Source organism: Phyllostomus discolor, chromosome 1 (assembly GCF_004126475.2).
Source record: "Phyllostomus discolor isolate MPI-MPIP mPhyDis1 chromosome 1, mPhyDis1.pri.v3, whole genome shotgun sequence".
NCBI lineage: Eukaryota > Metazoa > Chordata > Mammalia > Chiroptera > Phyllostomidae > Phyllostomus > Phyllostomus discolor.
Genome location: NC_040903.2, coordinates 196,775,307 through 196,796,814, shown reverse-complemented (window position 1 = coordinate 196,796,814; position 21,508 = coordinate 196,775,307). Strand labels below are relative to the sequence as shown.

Sequence of the window (21,508 nt, the reverse complement as noted above, 5' to 3'; positions counted from 1 at the left end):
CCTTTCTACTAGGTGCTCAGCAGTGTCTCCGTTTCATTTGTATTTCCCTGATGACATATAACATGAAGCATTTTTCTTATACTTACCTGTCCTCTGTGTATCTTTTCTTTTTTTTACATGATTTGTTAGTCTTTTTTTTAAAGATTTTAATTAATTAATTAATTTATTTATTTTTAGAGAGGGAAGTGAGGGAGACAGAGAGAGAGAAACATCAATGTGTGGTTGCTGGGGGTCATGGCCTGCACCCCAGGCACGTACCCTGACTGGGAATCGAACCTGCAACACTTTGGTTTGCAGCCCGTGCTCAATCCACTGAGCTACGCCAGCCAGGCTATGTATCTTCTTTAGTGAAGAGTTTGTTAAGGTCTTTGGTCCATTTAAAAATAGGTTGTTTTCTTATTGTTGAGTTTTAAGAGTTCTTAGTATATTCTGGATAATAGTCCTTTATTAGATGTTTTGCAAATACTTTTTCCCAGTCTGTGGCCTGTATGTTTACTCTCTTGACATTATCTTTCCAAGAGCAGAATTTTTAATGTGCATGAACTCCAACCTATCAATGCTTCCTTTCATTGGTTGTGCCTTTGGTGATCTAAAAAGTCATCACCCAAACCAAGGTCATCTAGATTTTCTCCTAAGTTATCTTCCAGGAGTTTTAGATAAAGGTTTGTGTTTTACACTTAAGTGTGTGGTACCTTTTGAGTTAATTTTTGTGAAGGGTATAAGGTTTGTGCATGGCCTCACTCATCTGCCTGTCGATGTTCAGTGGTTCCAGAGCCATTTTTGACAATACTGTCTTTGTTCCATTGTTACTGCCTTTGCTGCTTTGGCAGGAATCAGTTGATTGTATGCAGGTAAGTCTGTTTTGGGTTCTCAATTGTTTCATTAATGTATGTCTATCGTTTTACCAATACTGTCTTGATTACTGCAGCTTTAGGGTCAGTCTTCGAGCCCGGCAGCATCAGTCCTTCGCTTCTGTTCTTCTCCTTTAATGACACTGAGTCGGCCAGTCTGCGTCTCTCGCCTCTCCATGTAAATGTTGGAATCAGTGTCACTATCCACACACACACACCTCGCTGGGAGTTTGATTTGGATCGCATCGAATCTATAGATCAATTTGGGAAGAACTGACGTTTTGACAATGTTAGATAGAGGTTTTTTGTAGGTATTCTTTATCGTTAAGAAAGTTCCCCTCTACTTCCAGTTTACTGAGGGTTTTTTAAAAATCATGAGTGGGTATTGGATTTTGTGAAATGCTCCTTTGACCTTTATGACCAAGTGACTTTTCTTTTTTGGGCTGAGGAGATCGATGACACTGACTGATTGTTGAATGCTGAGCCAGCCTTGTATACCTGCAGTAGATTCTGCTTTGTGGTTGTACATAATTCTTTTTATATGTTGTTGAATTCAACTTGCTATTATTTTGTTGAGAATTTTTTGCATTTATGTTCACGAGAGGTCTGTAGCCTCTAGTTTTTTCTTGTAATGTCTTTGGTTTTGACATTAGGATAATGCTGTCCTTATAGTATGATTTAGAAGTATTCCCTCTGCTTCTATCTTCTGAAAGGGATAAAAGAACTGATATAGTTTCTCACTTAAACGTTTGGTAGAACCCATCTGGGCCTGGTGCTCTCTCTTTTGGAAGGTTAACAGTTGTTGATTCAATTTCTTTGAATTGTCTATTTTTCTTGTGTTTAGCAGATGTGTCTTTCAAGAAATTGATCTATTTCAACTAGGTTATCAAATTTGTGGGCAAAGAGTTATTCATAGTATTCCTTTGTTATCCTTTTAATATCCATAGGATCTGGAGGGATGGATCCCACCTTTCATTTCTCTTTTTAAAGAAGATTTTATTTATTTTCAGAGAGGGAGGGAGGGAGAGAAACATCAGTGTGAGAGAGACATCAATTGGCTTATCAGCCATCTCTCATGCATGCCCCGAACAGGGGGAGCTGAACCCACAACCCAGGCACATGCCCCAATCGGGAATTGAACCAGCGACTTTTCGCCTTGCAGGATGACGCCCAACCAACTGAGCCACACCAATCAGGGCTATCTAGCCATCTTTCATTTCTGTATTAGTAATTTGTGTAAAGAATATTCTTTTAAAAGGTTTAATAATTAAATGAACTAGACCTGCTTGAGAAAAGTGGGTATTCCAGACTTCACTGTTTTCTTGACAAGCAAGTACACAGTATCAACACCTGTGTTTCCCGCAATTACTCAAACTAGTATTAAAGAAGGATGATGTGAAAAAATACTTTCATAGCACCTCTGGATCCAGTTGTCATGATTTGAAAAAAAGAACATGATTAAGGGAGATTATCTTCTCAATTGGCAATTTAATTTCCCTATCATTGAAACAGCACCTATTCCCCAAAACTTATTAGTTTTGAGCTACGACTACTACTTAGAATACCGTTTCCTTATTCACATCAATTCCAAATTGATTTAAAGGACAAGATTCAAATGAGAGCAGCTTATAAAACTGAAATTTTTAAATACAAGAATTCTTGATACCTTGGACATTACAACTCTCTAAAGCACACATACAGATAATTATTAGGAGGATACAAAAGGAGTTGTCTTATGGCTCAGTAGTTCAATTTTTTCTCCATTTTCCCCAGAAAACTTGAAAATGGGCCTAGAAAGGACATTTACAAGGGTGTTCAATGAGACATTGTTATGACAATGAAAAACTCACAATAAAGAAAAAAATCTAGGTTATACACACAACATGGAATATATGAGGTCTCTCCACAAGGCATCCAGCCATGTAATATGAAAAATAGAGATATTCATTGAAGAAGATACAAGATACAAGAAACACTGTACACAGGACAATGATGCTTCAGTCCCCTTCAAAGTAGGAATCTTGAGACCTCACCCAGTTCTCCCAATTGCCATCAGCTGTGCTGCCATATTTTCCTGAATCTCATTGATGGTCTGAAATCTTTTCTCTTTTAAAGGTGATTTTAGTTTTGGGAAAAGCCAGAAGTTGCAGGGTGCCAAATCTGTGCTGTAGAGGGGTGGAGTCACCTGGATGATTTGATGTTTCTCAAAAAAACTCTCCATGAGACGTGATGCATGAGCAGGTGTATTGTTGTGATGAAGCTGCCAATCACCAGTTGCCCATAGCTGCAGCCTCCTGAATCATCTAAATAGTTGCTGTGGAGGAATGTTCAAGCTTAACTCAAAATTTGGTGCAGATTCATTGCTCTACAGGCTCAGTCATTTTGAATGCAACAGCCACACAGTACACATGCTCACTCAATGGCATCTACTGCTCTCACTGACTAGCACAGTGAAGTCATCGTTGTTCACGTATGTGCATTCCAGCCCACTCTCCTTGGCTGTTAGGTTATATCCATGTCACATAAACAGTTTTCATTATGTTAACAATGGTTGACTTTTTCCAGATAGACCTTATGTACACATATATGTGTTAGTGTATTACATATACATATGTATACACACACAGTGGATCTGAAGAACATGTAAAGAATATCACTCATGTAAAAAACAAACTATATCCTTATAAGTACATTTTATTGATTTTTAAAAGAGATTTTATTAATTTTTAGAGAGAAGGGAAGGGAGGGGGAAAGAGAGGGAAGAAATATCAATGTGACGGAGAAACTTCAGAGAAACATCAATCGGTCGCCTCTTGCACGTCCCCATCTGGTGGCCACCAGCAACCCAGGCATGTACCCTCGCTGGGAACGGAATGGGTGACCCTTCATTTTGCGGACGACACCCAACCAACTGAGCCACACCAGCCAGGACTATACACGTTTTATAAATGCGCAGAAAAAGGTTTGGAAAGCCACATTCCAAAATGGTAACAGCAATTACCTCTAAGATTTTTAAGGTATTTATTGCTCAATGGTGGGGGTTTAGTATTATATGTAATATTTTACTTTTTAAAAAAGATTTTATTTATTTAGTTTCAGACAGACGAGAAGGGACAGAGAAAGAGATGGAAAGAAACATCAATGTGTGGTTGCCTCTTGCATGCCCCCTACTGGGGACCTGGCCCACAACCCAAGCATGTGTCCTGATTGGGAATCGAACCTGTGACCCTTTGGTTTGCAGGCCAGCACTCAATCCACTGAGCCACACCAGCTGGAGCTTTAATTTTTTTAAATGATGAGAATGAGTTCATATTTGATTGCTTAAATGAATTTGGAAAAGGTAATGCCCAAAAATGTACTTTAAGGAATCAAACCAGCAAAGGCACACCCACCTGGACAACAGCACTAATGAAGAAGCTTAAATGGCACACAGTCCCTTCCCCCAGCGGAAGTTAGCAGAAAGCACTGGACAGTCAAGAGCAGAATATTCTATTCAAACTCACCTGCAGGTGTGGCCGCCCAGCTGCTCTCCTTTACCAGAGGGAATTTGTGCCATCTTCCCTCTCTGGGACAGGTAAATGACCACTATTTAATTGAGCACACACGAGGTGCTTACCTGCATCTTGGTAACTGGAGACACTGGGAAAATGCCACCCACACAGGGGTGATATATATGCTTCCATGCGAAAGCCAACAATGGACAAAAATAAACCCACTGCAAATTCAACAGCAGTATATCAGGCATGTTTTGCCATCTGGCACAATGAAAACAGAACGGTTCATTCCAAAATATCAGTTAAGAGGTGTTAGTCAAAATATTTACACACCATCCATATAACCTGGTGTTTCCCCTGCTGAAGATATCTTCTGTGCAGTAACTGCCTTTCAGAATTTTTACCATCCTCCGTGGTACATGCCAGAATCCCACTGAGGGCCCCTACGTACGATGCGGCCTCCAGACATGATCTGTTTTGCCTCTACTGTGTCGCCCCCATAATATATTGAAAAGACTATTTCACGTGAATATCCAGATTTGCACTTTATCCTCATCAGATAACACTGGGTCTACCTTGCTTCGTGGCCACCAATGGCTGAAGCAGAGTTGTCTCACTGAGACCCGGCAAGGACTCTGCTTCACCCCAGTCCCCACCGTGCCCTACTGCTCCCCAGCTCTGAGGCTGTCAGTTGCCATTATCATTCTGCTTCCGCTGTGGTTTTTCTCACGGTTGTGTCAATTAGAAAACTGATACTTGTACTTACAGCTCTACCAAAGAAACTAAAGATGCACAGACTGTCAAATGTTTCAAGGAAAATGGGAAAGAGGAAACTTCTCCATGAGAATGAACAATAATCCTACATGTCTAATTTGCAAAGTATGCTTCTGATGAAAGAATACACGTCGTTATGAAACTGCTGGCTAATTCTCTTAACTATGTCTTCCTGTCCATAGCAGGCATTGGAATTTGTGAGGCTTGGTTTACAATAATACTTATGGTTATGCCACCAACCAGAAGATACAGAGACAGAGAAAAAGCAAACACAAGAATTGGAGCTTTGTGAATTGCATACATATTAACCTACATGGATTTTATATTTAAATTTACATTATCAATTTTTTTAAAGATTTTGTTTATTTATTTTTAGAGAGGGAAGGGAGGGAGAAAGAGAGAGAGAAACATCAATGTGCAGTTGCTGGGGGCTGTGGCCTGCAACCCAGGCATGTGCCCTGACTGGGAATCGAACCTGCGATGCTTTGGTTACATTATCAATTCTAAATAAGTGTGTTGTGCTGTACACAACAGGTATGGTGTATTAGGTGTTAGAAGGACTGAAGGTGAGTAAAACATTGTTCTTACCCTCTAACAGTTTGCATTTAAGAGCAGGAAGGGATGGGAAGAAAGAATAGACAGGTATATAAGTCACTCTGCTAGAAAGACAAATTAAGACCACAGACAAATACAAGCAAAGCCTGGTAAGATCTGGAAAGAGGGAACGAGAGAGGAAAACCCGGAACAGCTTCGGGCAGATGGTATCACGAGAGCTGGGCCTGAAGACAGGTACAGTCTCTAAAGGATGCGGCGACGAGGAGGCGGTGAGGCAGGAAGTCATAGGGCGTGTTGAGAACATGGTACCTCACACATCCCGCAGGGCACCTGAGCGTAGCACCCACTGTAAGAGCGAAAGAGGAAGATGGGGAAGTAACTGACAAACTGCAGTGCAAGGCTGACGTCTGTCCTGAATAAGGCAGGTGGCGGGAACTTCCAAGTGAAGTGGGTGATTGCCATTGGACATGAAATACGCTAGTTACATTACACACGAAATTACAAATCCCAGAAAACAAAATCACTTCCAACAGCTATGTGAACAGTAAGACATGAATGGTTTTTTCCACTCTAGGTTCTCCCCCACCTCTTCTCTAAATACTCAGAGTTTCAAATTGGCCACTGTCAGGTCTGAACGGCAGGCAGGCTGGCTGTGTGGGCCAAAGCACTCACAAAACACCACCATCCAGACGAACAAGTTCCTGGTGCTGAAACACTGATGATCTCTCTCTCTCTCTCTCCCTCTCTCTCTCTCTCTCACACACACACACACACACACACACACGGATCTCTCCCATTTGTTGAAAACCCAGAAATTCTGGCCACACAAAACTCACATCCCAACACAGTCCCAGTCTACTGGGGCCGAACAGGCACCACCTCCTCTAGTTCTCCAGCCTGCAGTCTCCGCCCCTTGCCCCACGTGTTACCTTTCCAGCTCCAAATGTGTGTGGTCACTGCCATACATAGAGGACATCCCTCGATTCACCCTACAGAGATACGAGGAATGCACTGAGCCGGGCTGTAAAAGCATACAGATCAGACACACCTAGTCGAACAGCAGGAACTCAAGGTCAGAAATCATGTGTCTGAGAGTGGGATTTCAAGTTATGGTGGAAGAGATTACTTCAGCTCTTCAATGTCACAGGAGAGCTCGGATCTGTAATTTAGATCAACATTGTCAGAAGACAATGTGAAAATTTAGTGGAAAGTTCAAGCTTCTTAAGTAGAAGACTCCAAGTCAAGTCTTTCCCTACACAGTAAACCGTTAAACCTAAAGGATCTCTGTAGGATCACAAATGCCAGAGAAGTGCCCACAACTGCAGCAGCTCAGCCCCCGTCACGAGGATGGTCCCTGACTGTGGTCTGATGTGAGAGCCACAGAGCCTGAGAAACGAGTCAGATCAAAAGCTGAGGTGCAGGTGCATACATATGCTGGTACAGACGCCCGTGGCCCAACTTCTTAACTTTCAGTCATGAGCGACCAGGAAACCGCCATCCGTCTCTGAACACTCGGGCCCTCTGAGGCACACCATGGGTCTTTGCCCTCCCAGAATCCTATCGTGGAGCATTTACCAGGAAAGATCTGCCTTCTGCCATCTCATCACTGTCATCTCTCAATGGGGCACCGCTGTGCTGATCGCCGTCCCTGAGGCTGTCTAGGTAAACGATGCCATCAGTCATGTTCCTTTGTTGCTAGAAATCAGGCAAGTATAGGAAGTGGCAGAGTGATGACAACATAGGAAATTCACAATTTATAAGAGCAAAAGACAGCATGAAAACCCACCATAGAGATCTGGTAAATTATGGTAAAGACACAAAATAACATTCCGCAGCCATAAGAGATTAGAACGGAATGCTACTGAGTAATAAAAAGGAACAAATAATTGATACACATAACAACTTGAATGTCAAAGGAATTATGCCAGTGAAAGCAAGCCAAAAAGCCAATTCCAAAAGATTACATGCCATATGATTTCAGTCCTTGTAACACTCTTTTAAATTATAAAAATGGAGAACAGATTACTAGGTGCCAAGGGTTAGAGATGGGGGTGACTAAATGAACCTACATGTGATGGAACTGCATAGAAACACACCCACACGACATATGGTCCATGCCGTAAGAATTACAGAAATACAGATGAAGCAACTGATAAAAATTTTCAGTAAAACTCCTTACAATGAGAAGGTACCTCCGGAAAAATTAGAAAGAGGGAGGAAAGAGAAAAGGGGGAGGGGGAGTATAAGGGAAAGGGGGAGGGAGAAATGAGACGGTCATGCTCTATGAATGGTCTGAATGACCTCTAAGACATACTACTACAAAGAAAAACAGGTGACAACCCATTGTTTTTATAGTCCTAGCAGAACGCCAGGCTGCAGACACCCGTGACCACTGAAATACCTGCAACTCGTGCCCTCAGGAGGACATAATACTTAAAAGGCTGAGGGGCCTGCAAGTAAGAAAATCTCCGCTGGAACATTAAGGCAATCCGATCGAGTCAGAATTCACGCCCGGCCTCCGCCTGAGATGGCGCTCACTCTGGTTTGCCCAATCAACAATCAGAATTTGTTCGCTAGGGAAATAAACCCATCTAGAAAGTGTAAGGTTTTGTCTGTGTCAATGAACTTCTGAATTCATCATTGATACCTGAATAAAATTCAAACTTTTAGAAAACTATGTGAATCAAGTAAGGGTCAACACACTACAGTGGGTTATCGACGGCTTTTGATCTCTGTAACCAGCCACGACATTATTTTGACTGCGCCAGTCTAACCCTGAATACACGATTCCCAAGTAGCAAAGTTTCTGCATCTCATCTGCCAAGTCACTCGCACAGGGAGATTACACGGAGAGTTGAATCACTGAAGTTAGAAGTTTTATGTTTAATTTCAAAGATCTGAAATGTTAAAGATATCAGGAACTTGCCCCCAACTCAGACCATTTTGCATGAAGACAGAAGCCACCACAAGATTTTAAATATGCTGATTAAAACACAAATTTTAAAACATGTCTCAAGCATCTTTCTGAGATGGTAAGGAAAACAATGTTAATAACATATCAGTAAGATGCTAGCCGATAAGTAAAACTCAAGTTTGGTCCTTAGTATTCCAAGGACATTTTCTACCTACACCAAATTTCTCCAATATACTCGTGGACTTTCTCTTCTATTTTGCTTCTAGTGATAATGCAAATTCAGGAATTTCTTAAGTCTCACACTGGACTAGCAAAGTCAAATACCAAATGACGGTCTCTATTCCATGAATCTCCTTTCATTCAGGTTATCTGCTACACCAATTTCTTCAAGTACGCAACAGTCTACGTTCATCCCCTGAGGCCATTTGAACCCATATCTTACAAAAATTGGCAGAGGCCATTTCTGACTCAGCTCACTCCTCCCCAGCCCCCCTTGACAGAAGATCACCGGCAGAACGCCACGGCTGCAAGGCAAAACCATGATGCATTTAAAGAAATTAATGGATAATTATCACCTCTTCTGTTTTGTTTTTGCCTTGCTGCACTGGTTAGAACTTGCTGAATTAAGAGCCACGAGAGTCTTGTCTTCTTCTTGATTTTATGGGGAAAACCTTCAGTCTTTTGCCATTAAGTTGAGGAAATCTTCCCGTCCCTATTTTTCCGAGTTTAATTTTTAAATCAAGAGTGGATATTGAATTTTGTCAAATGCTTTTTCTGCACTGATATGATCATGTAATTTTCTTTTTAAGACTGTTACTATAGATTACACTGATAGATTTTTTAAAAAGGTTTTTATTTTTAGAGAAAGGGGGAGGGAGAAAGAGGAGAGAAACATCCATGTGTGAAAGAAACATTGATCAGCTGCCTCTTGCACACCCTCAACAGGGGACCCAGCCCACAACCCAGGCTTGTGCCCTGATGAGGAATGGAATTGGTGAACTTTTGATCCATTGGCCGGCACTCAGTCCACCGAGCCACAAGAGGCAGAGTGATCAATTTTTTTTGTCCTCACTAGAGGACACGCTATTGACCTTTTTGAGAGAGGGAGAGAGAGAGAGAGAGAGAGAGAGAGAGAGAGAGAGAGAGAGAAAGGGGAAGGGAGGGAGAGGGAGAGAAACATCAGTCAGTTGCCTCTAGTTCTCTAGTTCGTGCCCTGATTGGGATGCAACTGGCAACCTAGACCCGTGCCCTGAACGGGAATCAAATCTGTGACCTTCCAGTTTACAGGACAACACCCCAACCAACTGAGTCACACCAGCCAGGGCTAGCTTGATAGATTTCTTTAAATTACACCTTATTGATTATGCTATTACAGTTGTCCCAATTTTTCACCCTTTGCCCCTCCACCCAGCACCCCCCACCCCCCAGGCAATCCTCACGCCATTATTCATGTCCATGGGTCATGCATCTAAGTTCTTTGGCTACTCCATTTCCTACACTGTACTTTACACCCCCATGGCTATTTTATAATTACCTATTTGTATTTCTTAATCCTCTGACCTCTTCAACCATTCCCCTAGCCCCCTCCCCACCTGGCAACCATCAAAACGTTCTTTGTATCAATGATTGTCTCTGTTTTTCTTGTTTGCTTAGTTATTCAATTCAGTTGTTGATAGGTATGTATTTATTGCCATTTTATTGTTCATAGCTTTGATCATCTTCTTTTTCCTAAATAAGTTCCTTTAACATTTCATGTAATAACGGTTTGGTGATGATGAAGTAACCATCCTCTTATAGTTGAGTCTTGGTTGCTGTTGGCAGGTCAATGGGAGAGATTTACCCAGGCCAATTTTTTCTTGTCTGGGAAGCTCTTTATCTGCCATTTGATTCAAAATGATTATTTTGCTGGGTAGAGCAATCTTGGCTGTAGGTCCTTGCTTTTTCATGACTTTGAATATATCCTTGTCAACTCCTTCTAGCCTGCAAAGTTTCTTTTAAGAAATCAGCTGACAATGTTATGGGAACTCCCCTATAGGTACCTAACTGCTTTTCTCTTGCTGTTTTTAAGATTCTCTCTTTAGCTTTAACCTTTGGCATTTTAACTATGATGTGTCTTGGAGTGGGCCTTTTTCCATCCATCTTGTTTGGGACTCTCCATGCTTCCTGGACTTGCACATCTACTTCCTTCACCAAATCAGGGAAGTTTTCTTTCATCATTTTTTCAAATAGATTTCCAATTTCTTGCTCTTTCTCTTCCCCTTCTGGCACCCCTATGATGCAAATGTTGGCACCCTTTGAAGTTGTCCCAGAGGCTCTGGGATATTGACATTATCCTCGATTTTTGGATTCTTTTTTATTCTTCTTGTTCTGATTGGTTGTTTTTTGCTTCCTTATGTTCTGAATATTGACTTGATTCTTGGCTTTATCCACTCTACTGTGGTTTCCCTGTAAATTGTTCTTTATTTCATGTATCCTTCATTTCTGGCTGGATATTTTTTATGCTGTTGAGGTCCTCACTAAGTTCATTGAGCATCTTTATAATCAGTGTTTTGAACTCTGCTTCTGATAGATTGTGTATCTCCATTTTGTTTAGTTCTTTTTCTGCATTTTGATCTGTTCTTGCATTTAGGCCATGTTTCTCTGTCCCTTCACTTTGGCAGCCTCTGTGTGTTTGTTTCCATGTATTAGGTAGAGTGGCTATGACTCCCTGTCTTGGTAGTGTGGCCTAGTGTAGCAGGTGTCCTGTAGGGTCCAGTGGCACAGCCTCCCCTATCACCCAAGCTGGGTACTTGAGGTGCACCCTCCATATGGGCTAAGTAACCCTCCTCTTGTAATTGAGTCTTGGTTGCTGTTGGCAGATCAATGGGAGGGATTTACTCAGGCCAGTCAACTGCAAGGGCTGGTGGTGACCACTGACCACCAACCTCCGCCCTTTGTGGAGGATGAGCGGTACAGAGGCAGGATGGTGGTGCTCGGACATGGTCTGTAACTGTCCTCTGGATGTGAAGGATCTGGGGTTTCCCAGGTGATGAAGGCCAAAGTCAGCCCCCCCCGTTTTCCCCAGGGCCACCCAGCATGAGCTATAAAGCAATCTGCAGATGGCTGCTACTTGTGTTGTGAACCTAGGCTGGCTGCTGTTAGTGCCGGGCCTGGGGCTACTCAGGAAGATGTAGGGGGCTCACCGTAGCCAGCTATTGCTTGTCTGAGAGGATTTAGAAAGTTGTGAAGCATGAGCCCAGACAAGCCATTCATATAGAAAACCCAGTTAACAGCTGTAAGTTCGGAGAGACAGAGCTTCGGTGGATCTCCAGGTGGGATGAACAGTATAAGCGAGGCTGATGGAATCTCATATACAGTATTTGCCTGCTGCCTGCCAGCTCTGTAGCTTTGTGGGGAGAGGGCTCAGAAAAGGGACAATGGCTTCTGCTCACCTTTCTGTCTGGAATAAAGCTGTTCCACAGCTCTCGCCTGGATGTCAGACACTTCAGTTCCTCCCTGTAAGCCACTGATGCCTTTCAAGCTGCTGCCACAGTGCTGAGCTCAGAAGGAGGGAGTCTGCATAAGTCTGTGTGTTGATCTTTAAGGGGGATTGCTTGGGACCTCGGGAGTTTTTTCTACTGACTCAGTCCCCACTGGTTTTTGCCACCATTGTTATGGGGCCTTATTTTCCTGGCACTGTAACCCTGGGCTGGGGGACCTGGTGTGGGGCTGGGACTTGTCACTACTGAGATATCCCTCCCTAACTTTCATCCACCATATGTGGGTGTGGGGCCAGCTTGTGGAGCATCTTCACCCCTCCCACCAGTCTGGATGGGTGCGGTTTCTTTATTCTGTAGCTGTCGACTTCCATTCACTTCAGTTTCTGACGGTTCTGAGTGATGGCTGCCCTATAATTTAGTTGTGATTTTGATGGGGTTCTGCGAGGAGGTGAGCCGTGTTTACCTGTGCTGCCATCTTGAGCGGAAGTCTACACCGACAGGATTACCACTTCTCATTTAATTGGCATCTGAACACTGCCAGTCAGAATGTAAAAAGGTTACGAAGACTGAAAGTAAAACATTCTCTATAAGAAATATATGCCTCCATTTCCTTCTGAACTAGAGAACACATCTCGTGGGTCTTTCTACAAACAATAATTCTACTGGCTATCTTGTGATACACCTTCGCTCAACACCATAAAGGCAGCTGAAAAAGATCAGTACATACCGATGTCTTATTGGCCACAACGTAACCAAAGTAGCTTGTTAAATACTACAAACAATGGGAGTTGTCTAATGTAGCAAATCACACATTCAATACTGACTTGTTCATGAACTTACAGCTTCTTACACAGGTAACGCTCAGAATTTCAGGGAGGATAACATACAGAAGTTGTCAGGAGTTCCCATTACCTTAGTCTTCAGTACCATAATTTCAAGTTCTTGAACCCAAAGTGGGACTATTCAGATACTAATAAATATTATCTCCATACACAGTATTTAATGTAAGTCACAAAACTAAAAGGTCTGTATCCCAAAAGTGGACATTTCAAAATATTCAAGCCCTTTTGTGAGTAAACTTACAACGTACCGAGTCGGATTACAAAGTAGAAACGGTGTTCGAGGGAGAGGCTCTTCTCTGTGTTCTCTCGTGCCAGAAAACGACATCTTTTTCTTTGCAGAATGAAAAAGGGAAAATAGCTCCTTTTCTGTTTTCACACAGGAATGACATGGGTTGTAGCTCTGCATGTTCCTGTGTTCCCCCGGCACTGTCCCCAAGAGAGGGAAATCCGAGCAGGAGGCCGTGCTTCCCAACCACGAGCCATCTCGCAAGAACCTGAAGACCCGCAGGCTTACAGGCTTCCTGCCAGAGGGCTCTGCATCCCCACACTCCTTCCCTGAGATCTGGGTTAAAAAGTCAATGATTCGGGATCAGCACCAAGGCAATAAGCTCCTGGGTTCCACAGAGTGCATCAATTCTGTCCAGCAGGTGTCCAAGTCAGAGCAAAAAAAATACAAACACAATAGCATCAAGGGAGAACGTGAAAAGAGGAAGGACACAGAGAGGGAGGAACAGAGAAAGGGCCTGAAAAATAAAGTAAATCATGTTGCACAACAGATGTGCTCCAGGGAACACACAAACATCTAAAATTGTCTGTACTAGTCTTTAAGATACAAAGGTAGCGAAGGAAACCACCAATAAAACACAGATGAGTGTTTTGAACGTCACCGAGCCTCGTGTTATGTGCCATGGAATCATCGAGCCATGTAATACTCAGTGGGAGAGAGGTTTTGGGATGTGCGGCTAGCATGCCAGCAGAACACATCATATCTAAAAAGCAATAAAAATAAAGCTGAGAAAACAAGAGAAAGGGGCCCATGCTGTATTGCCCATGAATCTCATCGGCTTTATCATGAAAGTTTATTGTTTTTAATCCTAGTACAATCAGCTACCAGTTACATACAGTAAAAAACCAAAACAGCCACAAAGCAATGATGACAGAGTCCGTGAGATTGTGAGGTGGAGAAAACATTTTCTGTTGGAATCCTCCAGCAGATCCCCACCTGGTTTCGGCAGTTAACCTATCACTCCCACCCTCCCCAAAATAGTTTTTAAAAAATTTAATTTCTTGCTTAGGTACAGCAAGATCCTAATACCTCCTGGGGACACTGGAGAACTTTAAAAAACGAAAGCAGTAGAAACAGAACGAAAACGGAAACGTGGAAGCAAGGCGACGCACAACGAAGCTCCGGGGGCCTTGGCTTCAGATCACCGTGAGGCGGACCACCTGGAAAGAAACGGAGAGGCTGTCATGCCGGGGCAGAGCAGGCAAGCTCAGCAGACCTCAGTCTCTCATCACTCCACTCCTTCACACATGACAGAACCCATGCTTTCTTAAGTCTCACTTGTTCACAGGTGAGCCAGGTTGCAGAAAATTGCTTCCTTTTAGAGCGTTTTATAAATGTTGGCCACTAGCACATACTTACTTTTTCAGAACCAGAAAATACAGAAAGGGACGCATTTTTAACAAAGCATGCTGTCTACCTGATCTCAAACCCTTCAAAACAACCACACAGTAGGCTACTTATGTGACTCCGTATCTTACCTTAGGGGAACAATGACTCCGTTTCAAAACTAAGTCTCATATATACTTGGTTCGATTGAGGGCTTTTTCAGCCAGGTGACCACTTTCATCTGTGATCTTCTCCCAGTCAGTCTGTCCGACCACAAAACCTATGGCCCTTTTCCTATCTGCATCCTTCTTTTCCTCCAGGTCTGCCCATCTCACCTGGAAAGAACACAGCGTTAGGCTGGGCTTTAGGAAATATAAATATGCAAAAGACTTCTTTTCCCCTCTTTGGAGAGTCTCTAAGGGGTAGGATGACTAACATGAAACCAGAAGTGTAAAAAGACAGAAATTAAGTGGGAGAACTGGGAAAGGCACGTATCTTAAGCTACAGAAGGCCTCCCTAGGCAATCACCACGTCCTCACAAGGCCAGCTCCGGACAGTTCAGCGCGCATCGGCTCAGGCCCATCCCTTCCAACTCCTGTCACGCTTTTTCAATTCACTGACCTCATTTTTTTCTAGCCTGAAGCAGAGCACTAACCTCTCCCCAGTCCTCCTGTGTGCACTCTCGCTCCCTCAACCCATTTTGCTAGAATGATCTCCTGAAAATCCACAGCCGTGACTCTGCTCGGCTGCGCACCCTTCCCCCACGCCCAGAATAAAGTCCCAGCACAGGGATCCCTCCGCATCCAGCCCAGCCCGCTCTCCTGCGGCGGCAGCGTCTCTGGGCAGTGCCTGCAGAACAGTGGCTTCAGTTGGAAGTGGCTGCTTAAACGTCAGTGTCCCTCCTGGTTGCCCTAGAGGAACTATCGTTGAGATTTACAATCTCCATTTGTTGGCCATTGATCTTAACTGTTCAAAAAGGTTCCAGTGCAGAGAAAGCGTAGCGAACGCTGAAAGTTTTGAGGCACACAGACGCCATCCTCTGCCACTAAAAGTTCTCCGCAATGAGCTCAGCACACAGTACAGGGGCAGGTTCACCTTCCACAGTCACCGAGGGACCAAAGTGCAAGTCCACTTGAGCTACCATTTTACACCCAACTAAGAAAGTGAAACTTTAAAAAACTAAATTATATTTTAAACCTAATCATTTTGGTAAAATTATAGTAGGATCAATTCTCCCGAATGACCTTTTCATAGAGCGGAAGTTACTTCCAGGGAATTTGCCTGGGATTTGTGAAAAGCTGAGTATCCGAACTCAAGAGAGCCCAGGAAAGGAACAAATAACGAGTTGTGTATTCCTTGCCACCTGCAGGATCTCCGGGTGCTCTGACGTCGATTCTGCAAGTGGTCTGAGAGTTAAAGACCGTCCGAAACTCGGGAGCAAGGCAGGGGAGGAGAGCCACAGTGGGGCCGCTTTAAAGAACCAGGGTGTGCGCAGCTCAGCTCCCCGCCCACCTCTTTACAACCTAAAGTACGTGGGATCACAAACTGCTCACTGACGAGGGTGATAGTTATCGGACTAAAAATAAACTAGAGAACAATATTTCTCATTTCAGATTACTCATGGTTACCAGAACTCCACGGAATTATCATCCCCAAGAAGGGTTCTTTCTGTTCTGTTGCCCCAACCTTAAAACTGGAATAGAAGGTGTCCACACGGGTAGGCCCTGGGTGCGGCTGGGCACACAAGGAAGGCCCCTGGTCAGGTCTGCCTTCCCCACCCGCTCAGGCCACGGAGACGCAGCGGGGCCTACGACGCACGTGAAAGCACTCTGAACCTGCCGTGCTCTGTGATGGTATCCGCCCTAACAAACCTTCACCCCCTTGTAGTTAAATGTTCTTTTTCTAGTAAAGTACTGAAGAAATTCAGAAAAAGGCAATGATGTATAAAGATAAAGGCATTATATACAACCTCATTCTTAATTTAAAAAATGTAAAATGAGATGCCTTTTCTTTCACTTATCAGATTGTGAAAAATCTGAAAGTCTGGTAACAGCGCTGCGGGGGCAAGTGTGGGAAAACAGGTGTTTACTTACATGTGGGTGTATGAATAGATGTACCTTTCTGGAAAGCAATCTCACAATATCTGTCAGAAATGATAAATCATATTCTATGAGCTTGCAGCTTGAGTGCTAGAAGTCCACCCTAGGGATATACTTTCAAGGAGATGTCAAGACATACATGAGGTCTGTCCGGAAAAATTCCAGCCATCGTTAATGTAATGAGAACAGTTTGTGTGACACAGATGTAACCCAGCAGCCAAGGAGAGAGGACTGGAATGGGCATGCGTGAACAATGACGACTTCACTGCACTAGTCAGTGGGGGCAGTAGACACCGCTGAGTGACCATGTGTGCTGTGTGGCCATCACATTCAAAATGACTGAGCCAGTAGAGCAATGAATCTGTTCTGTGTCAAATTTTGAGTTGAGCTTGAACATTCCTCTGTGGAAGCTATTCCTATGATTCAGAAGCCTGCAGCTATGAGCAACTGGTGATTGGCAGCTTCATTGCAACAGTGCGTTCGCTAATGCATCATGTCTCGTGCAGAGTTTTTTTGGGAAACATCAAATCACCCAGGTGACTTAGCCCCCCTACAGCCCAGATTTGGCGCCCTGTGACTTGTGGCTTTTCCCAAAACTAAAATCACCTTTAAAAGGGAAGAGATTTCTGATTGTTGATGAGCTTCAGGAAAATACACAATGGGGCAGCTGATGGTGACAGGAAGAACTGTGTGAGGTCCCAAGGTACCTACTTTGAAGGGGACTGAGGCGCCATTATCCTATGTACAGTGTTTCTTGTATCGTGTATCTTCTTCAACAGATGTCTCTATTGTTCATAGTAAATGGCTGGGTGCCTTCTGGACAGACCTCATACATCATGACTTTCAACACAGTATTAGCAATAAAATGAAAACAGCATACTTATCTATCAATAAGGGACCGGATAAATAACTGACTGTACAACCAAACAGGGCAAACTAGGAAATCATTTAAGGAGGTGCTGACAGAGAAAGATCAAGACTGATCAGCTGGAAAAGGTTTATGCAGATCATGTATCATATGACCCCTTCTGCCTTGCTACTTCGTTTTGAGGGCTATACAGAGATACTGCTTTTGCTGAACTTGACATCTCTGTGAAAGACCTAACTTTATCTCTCTGTGCCCTGTTGTGGGCAAAACTTCTATGCTTCAACTCTTACAGAAAATCTGACTGATTATTGATCAATCATCAATGATCTCCATGTGTCAAACTCAGTGGCTATCTCTTTGTTCCCAATTTACTTGTCTTCTCTGTACCATTTAATGATGCACTTCTCTCTACTTCTCGAAACACTTATCTCTAACTGTACTCTAAATGTTGGAGTCCTGAGTCCTATTATCATTTCAAATTTAACTGGCCCCTCATTGTACTTCTGATTTTTCACTCTCAAACTTTTGACTCCTCCAGTTTTACTCTACTAGTTCAGTAAATGGCACCCCACACATGGAGTGCTTATGCCCAGAACCCTGAAGAGCCAGCCCTGAGTCTACCCCCTCCTGGACTCTCTATATCTGGTCTGTTAAGAAGTCCCACAGATTCTCTTTAACGTTCTTCTCTGCACCTGGCTCCTTTGCTCCATGACAAAATGGCCCAAGTGGCTACTCCAAAGTCCGTTAAGGTTGACAACATGCTAGCCATTTCTGTTCTCCATTTTTAAGTTTACTTGTATGCTTTGACCTGAAAATTTATAAAGTCTGACTCGTTTTTCTGAAGTGTAATATAATATAGTGTAAACTAAATTGCTCCAAAAAGCAGCATATGTGTGATTATTTGCCTGTAACTTTCTAAAACCAGACGCCCAACCGGGGCCCCTCCCTCTGCCGGCAGCTACTGACGAAGCCCCTTACCCTCTTCTTCCCGGGCTCAGAAGCACGAGTGTCGTAATCGTCAGGGAGCTGAAGATAATCTTCCATTCTGCTGGCAATTGCCTCCCAGTCCCGCTTCCTCTTAGTGCCAGTCCTCAAGCCATCCAGCTTGTCTGGGGGACAAACACAGAGCCGCAGCGTTAAGGGGGAGTGGGAGCTTGCACGCGATGCACAAACAAGGGAAGGAAGGTGGGAGCACTGTCAGAGGGCGCCGCATCCACGCGCTTGCGAGCAGCATCTCTCGCAGATCCAGACCATCTTCTTGGCCGAGACACTATCGAGTTCTGTGCCACTTCCACTATTCATCCGCTGTTCGTCCTGACAGCCATTACATTACGATGTTGGTTCAGGTAACACACATGGACAGAGCAAGAAAGGCGCTTGTCTCCTGGCCTCCCTGTTGTCCCCCAGCCACCCCTCCCAAATCACACTTTCAGCTCTCATGCTCCGAAGGAAAATGCAAAGTTGGGTTTTTTTAAAAAACACTTTTTCCCATTCTTTTTTCCTCTGGCGCAGTGTGAACACCACCCATTGGACCTGCAATCATGTGTGATGCTGTGTCACATGAAAAGCAGGTAGTACCAAGAACTTGATGAGCCAAGCTAACGTTTTAAAAGGTTTTAGATGAACGGGTTCCTGGGAGTTCGACCTCTGTGAGAAGATTCACATGAGTTAATGTGTATGAGTAAGCTGACCGCACAAACCACTACTTCCTTCGGTTATACTGTGTAGCACTGCTGACCACTTTGAGGCGAAGGGCTAGTCAGCCAGAGTGACCAGATCCGAATTTCCTTTCTGAATCCTCAATTTGAGAGGGCTGGGCTTTCCAAGGGCCCCACACTGTACTCAGTTAAATGAACAGGAACTTCCAATTCAGAAATTACGAGGTACAAGTTTAGGTGTCTTCAAAGAGAACACAAGATGAAATGTGTGGTCTTTTTTATTGGTTGTTAATACTGATTTTGATATCTACATGTGGAATACTATGTTACATAGTTTGGTTACACTGAAGCACTAAACTTTTAAATCATCTGTAGTTGTTATAAGCACACTATTATTAAGCAGGTCAATAAAGGAAAATCTGAAAACTTCCGAAACACTCAATAGCCACACTTCACTGAACTCCACAAAGGGTGCAGAGTGTATATAACAGAAATCTTTTAGGCACCAAGTTGGAGAAAAGTGACATGAAACGTACAATGGAAGCAGTGGCAGGAGAGGGCGAGTTTATGCTTCGAATGTGCAAGTTTCACACAAAGCTAATTGCACCATACCACACAGGCTACAAAAACCAGTAACAGTTTGCATACTTGGCAAAGCCTTTATTTTCTAAACCCCTCCCCGACAAAAACAGTATTATTTAAAAATCTGGCCAGGCAAACTACGACACTTCACAAAACTCAAAAAATTTTTTTATCATATCAATTTGGAAAAATTTTAACATGGATGAGTTCAACAGAAACAGTCTCCTAACCTCTGTAAATAACATGCTGTACCAAATGGTTCTATCTACATGTATATGACAGGCCATATTACACAGAATCTTAAAGAAGTGACCCCTTGATTGTGCAGGGTCACAATATTAGAAAACCAACGAAGTCCCACAAACAGTAAACCTGTCTCAGTTCGACACTTACAGTACCGCCAGAAGAGTAGGAAGCTCCCGTACAGTTATTAATTAACCTCAAAGGATTTCCAAGCTTAGTAAGATCAATTCTGACATTAACATACTTCGAAGGGAAGTTTCATATCAATTCCAAGAATAAGGCGCGGCCAAGCAGCAACGCAGGGCAGTGCAGAGACTGAACTGCAAGTGCTTTTCCTCCCACACTGTGCGTGACAGGAGCCACGGGCCAGGAGTCCCATACTGGCCACATGGAAGGAGGTTCAGAACACGTGTTTTAGTCTGAACACCCCTGTCTGTAGTGTTTAATCTGAAATATGATTGTGCGCAACATGTTTAAAGTTTCCTTCTTGAGGCCGAAGAAAGGTTCATGCCTCTTCCACGTGGCACCCTGGGAACCCAAACACACAGATGTACGGCATAAGGTGAGGGAGGAGGCGTCTGGGGCGCTAGTTACAGAAGACAACCCGTGTCCAATACACTCACACTAACGATTTTCAGAGGTTTGAGTTTCAAAAGATGACGTTTTAAGATGAAGATGAAGGTTTAATATCCAACTTGACTAGTCACAGATTTTTAACACATCTCTGAAACACGATATATATTATAGCACAAAAGAAAAAAACTTAGATATATCTGTGTATTTCCTAAGTAAATAATGTTTCTGGACATTTGTCTGTAGTGAACACACAGAAGTCACGTGCCTGTACAAATCGTAACTGCATTCCGACTGCGGAGATGAACCGCCTGACACATGGAAGGACCTACACACAGTAACTCACAAGCAGAGACAAATGACAGAGATGAGAAACGCAAAAGAACTCAATATGCAGAAACCTAAATCACGTCACTGGAACTTAAGCAGCTTCAAGGCTAAGCTTCCCCAGCCTCTGACATGCATTAGGGTGCCTGGGTCCTGGGTGCAACTCAAGGGGTAACACGGCAGTCTCAACAGCTCTACGACATCCAAGCCAGAAGTGCAGCCCAGTTCTGAATGTTTTTCTTTCTCTTCTCTTTTTAAAAAGATTTTATTTATTTATTTTTAGAGAGATGGAAAAGGAGGGAGAAAGAGAGGGGGAGAGAAACTTGGATGTGCAAGAGATACATCGACTGGTTGCCTCTCGCACGCCCCCAACTGGGCACCTGGCCTGTAACCCAGACGTGTGCCCTGACCGGAAATAGAACCGGCGACCTATCAGTTCACAGGCTGGAGCTCAACCCACTGAGCCATGCCAGCCAGGGCCAGTTCTGAATGTGTCTAAAATCATACCACTTCTAATTGGTCACACTCAAACACAGCCTGGACTGTATACTGTGCTTCATGAACATAGGTTGAGAATCTGCAATGAGATTTAACTCTCTCCTTGAAAGAGTACAGGTGAGTATTTTCTCATTGGCAG

General features: G+C 43.5%; 1 protein-coding gene across 6 annotated transcripts in view; it reads right to left on the bottom strand.

Moving 5' to 3' along the window:
• Positions 1 to 13,946: 13,946 nt before the first annotated feature.
• Positions 13,947 to 21,508, bottom strand: part of YLPM1 (YLP motif containing 1) — a 61,790-nt gene continuing 54,228 nt past the window's right edge. For 2 of the 6 annotated variants that reach the window (XM_036012209.1, XM_036012224.1), the window contains 3 exons: positions 18,467 to 18,597; positions 14,674 to 14,856; positions 13,947 to 14,355 (listed from right to left, as the gene is read on the bottom strand). In XM_036012209.1, the coding sequence (XP_035868102.1) occupies positions 14,710 to 14,856; positions 18,467 to 18,597 (278 nt within the window). In that variant the 3' untranslated portion in view covers positions 13,947 to 14,355; positions 14,674 to 14,709. Of the gene's footprint in view, positions 14,356 to 14,673; positions 14,857 to 18,466; positions 18,598 to 18,792; positions 20,671 to 21,508 lie in introns of those variants that run through there. The other 4 variants (XM_028506841.2, XM_028506842.2, XR_004900065.1 and 1 more) reach the window with 4 other exon arrangements.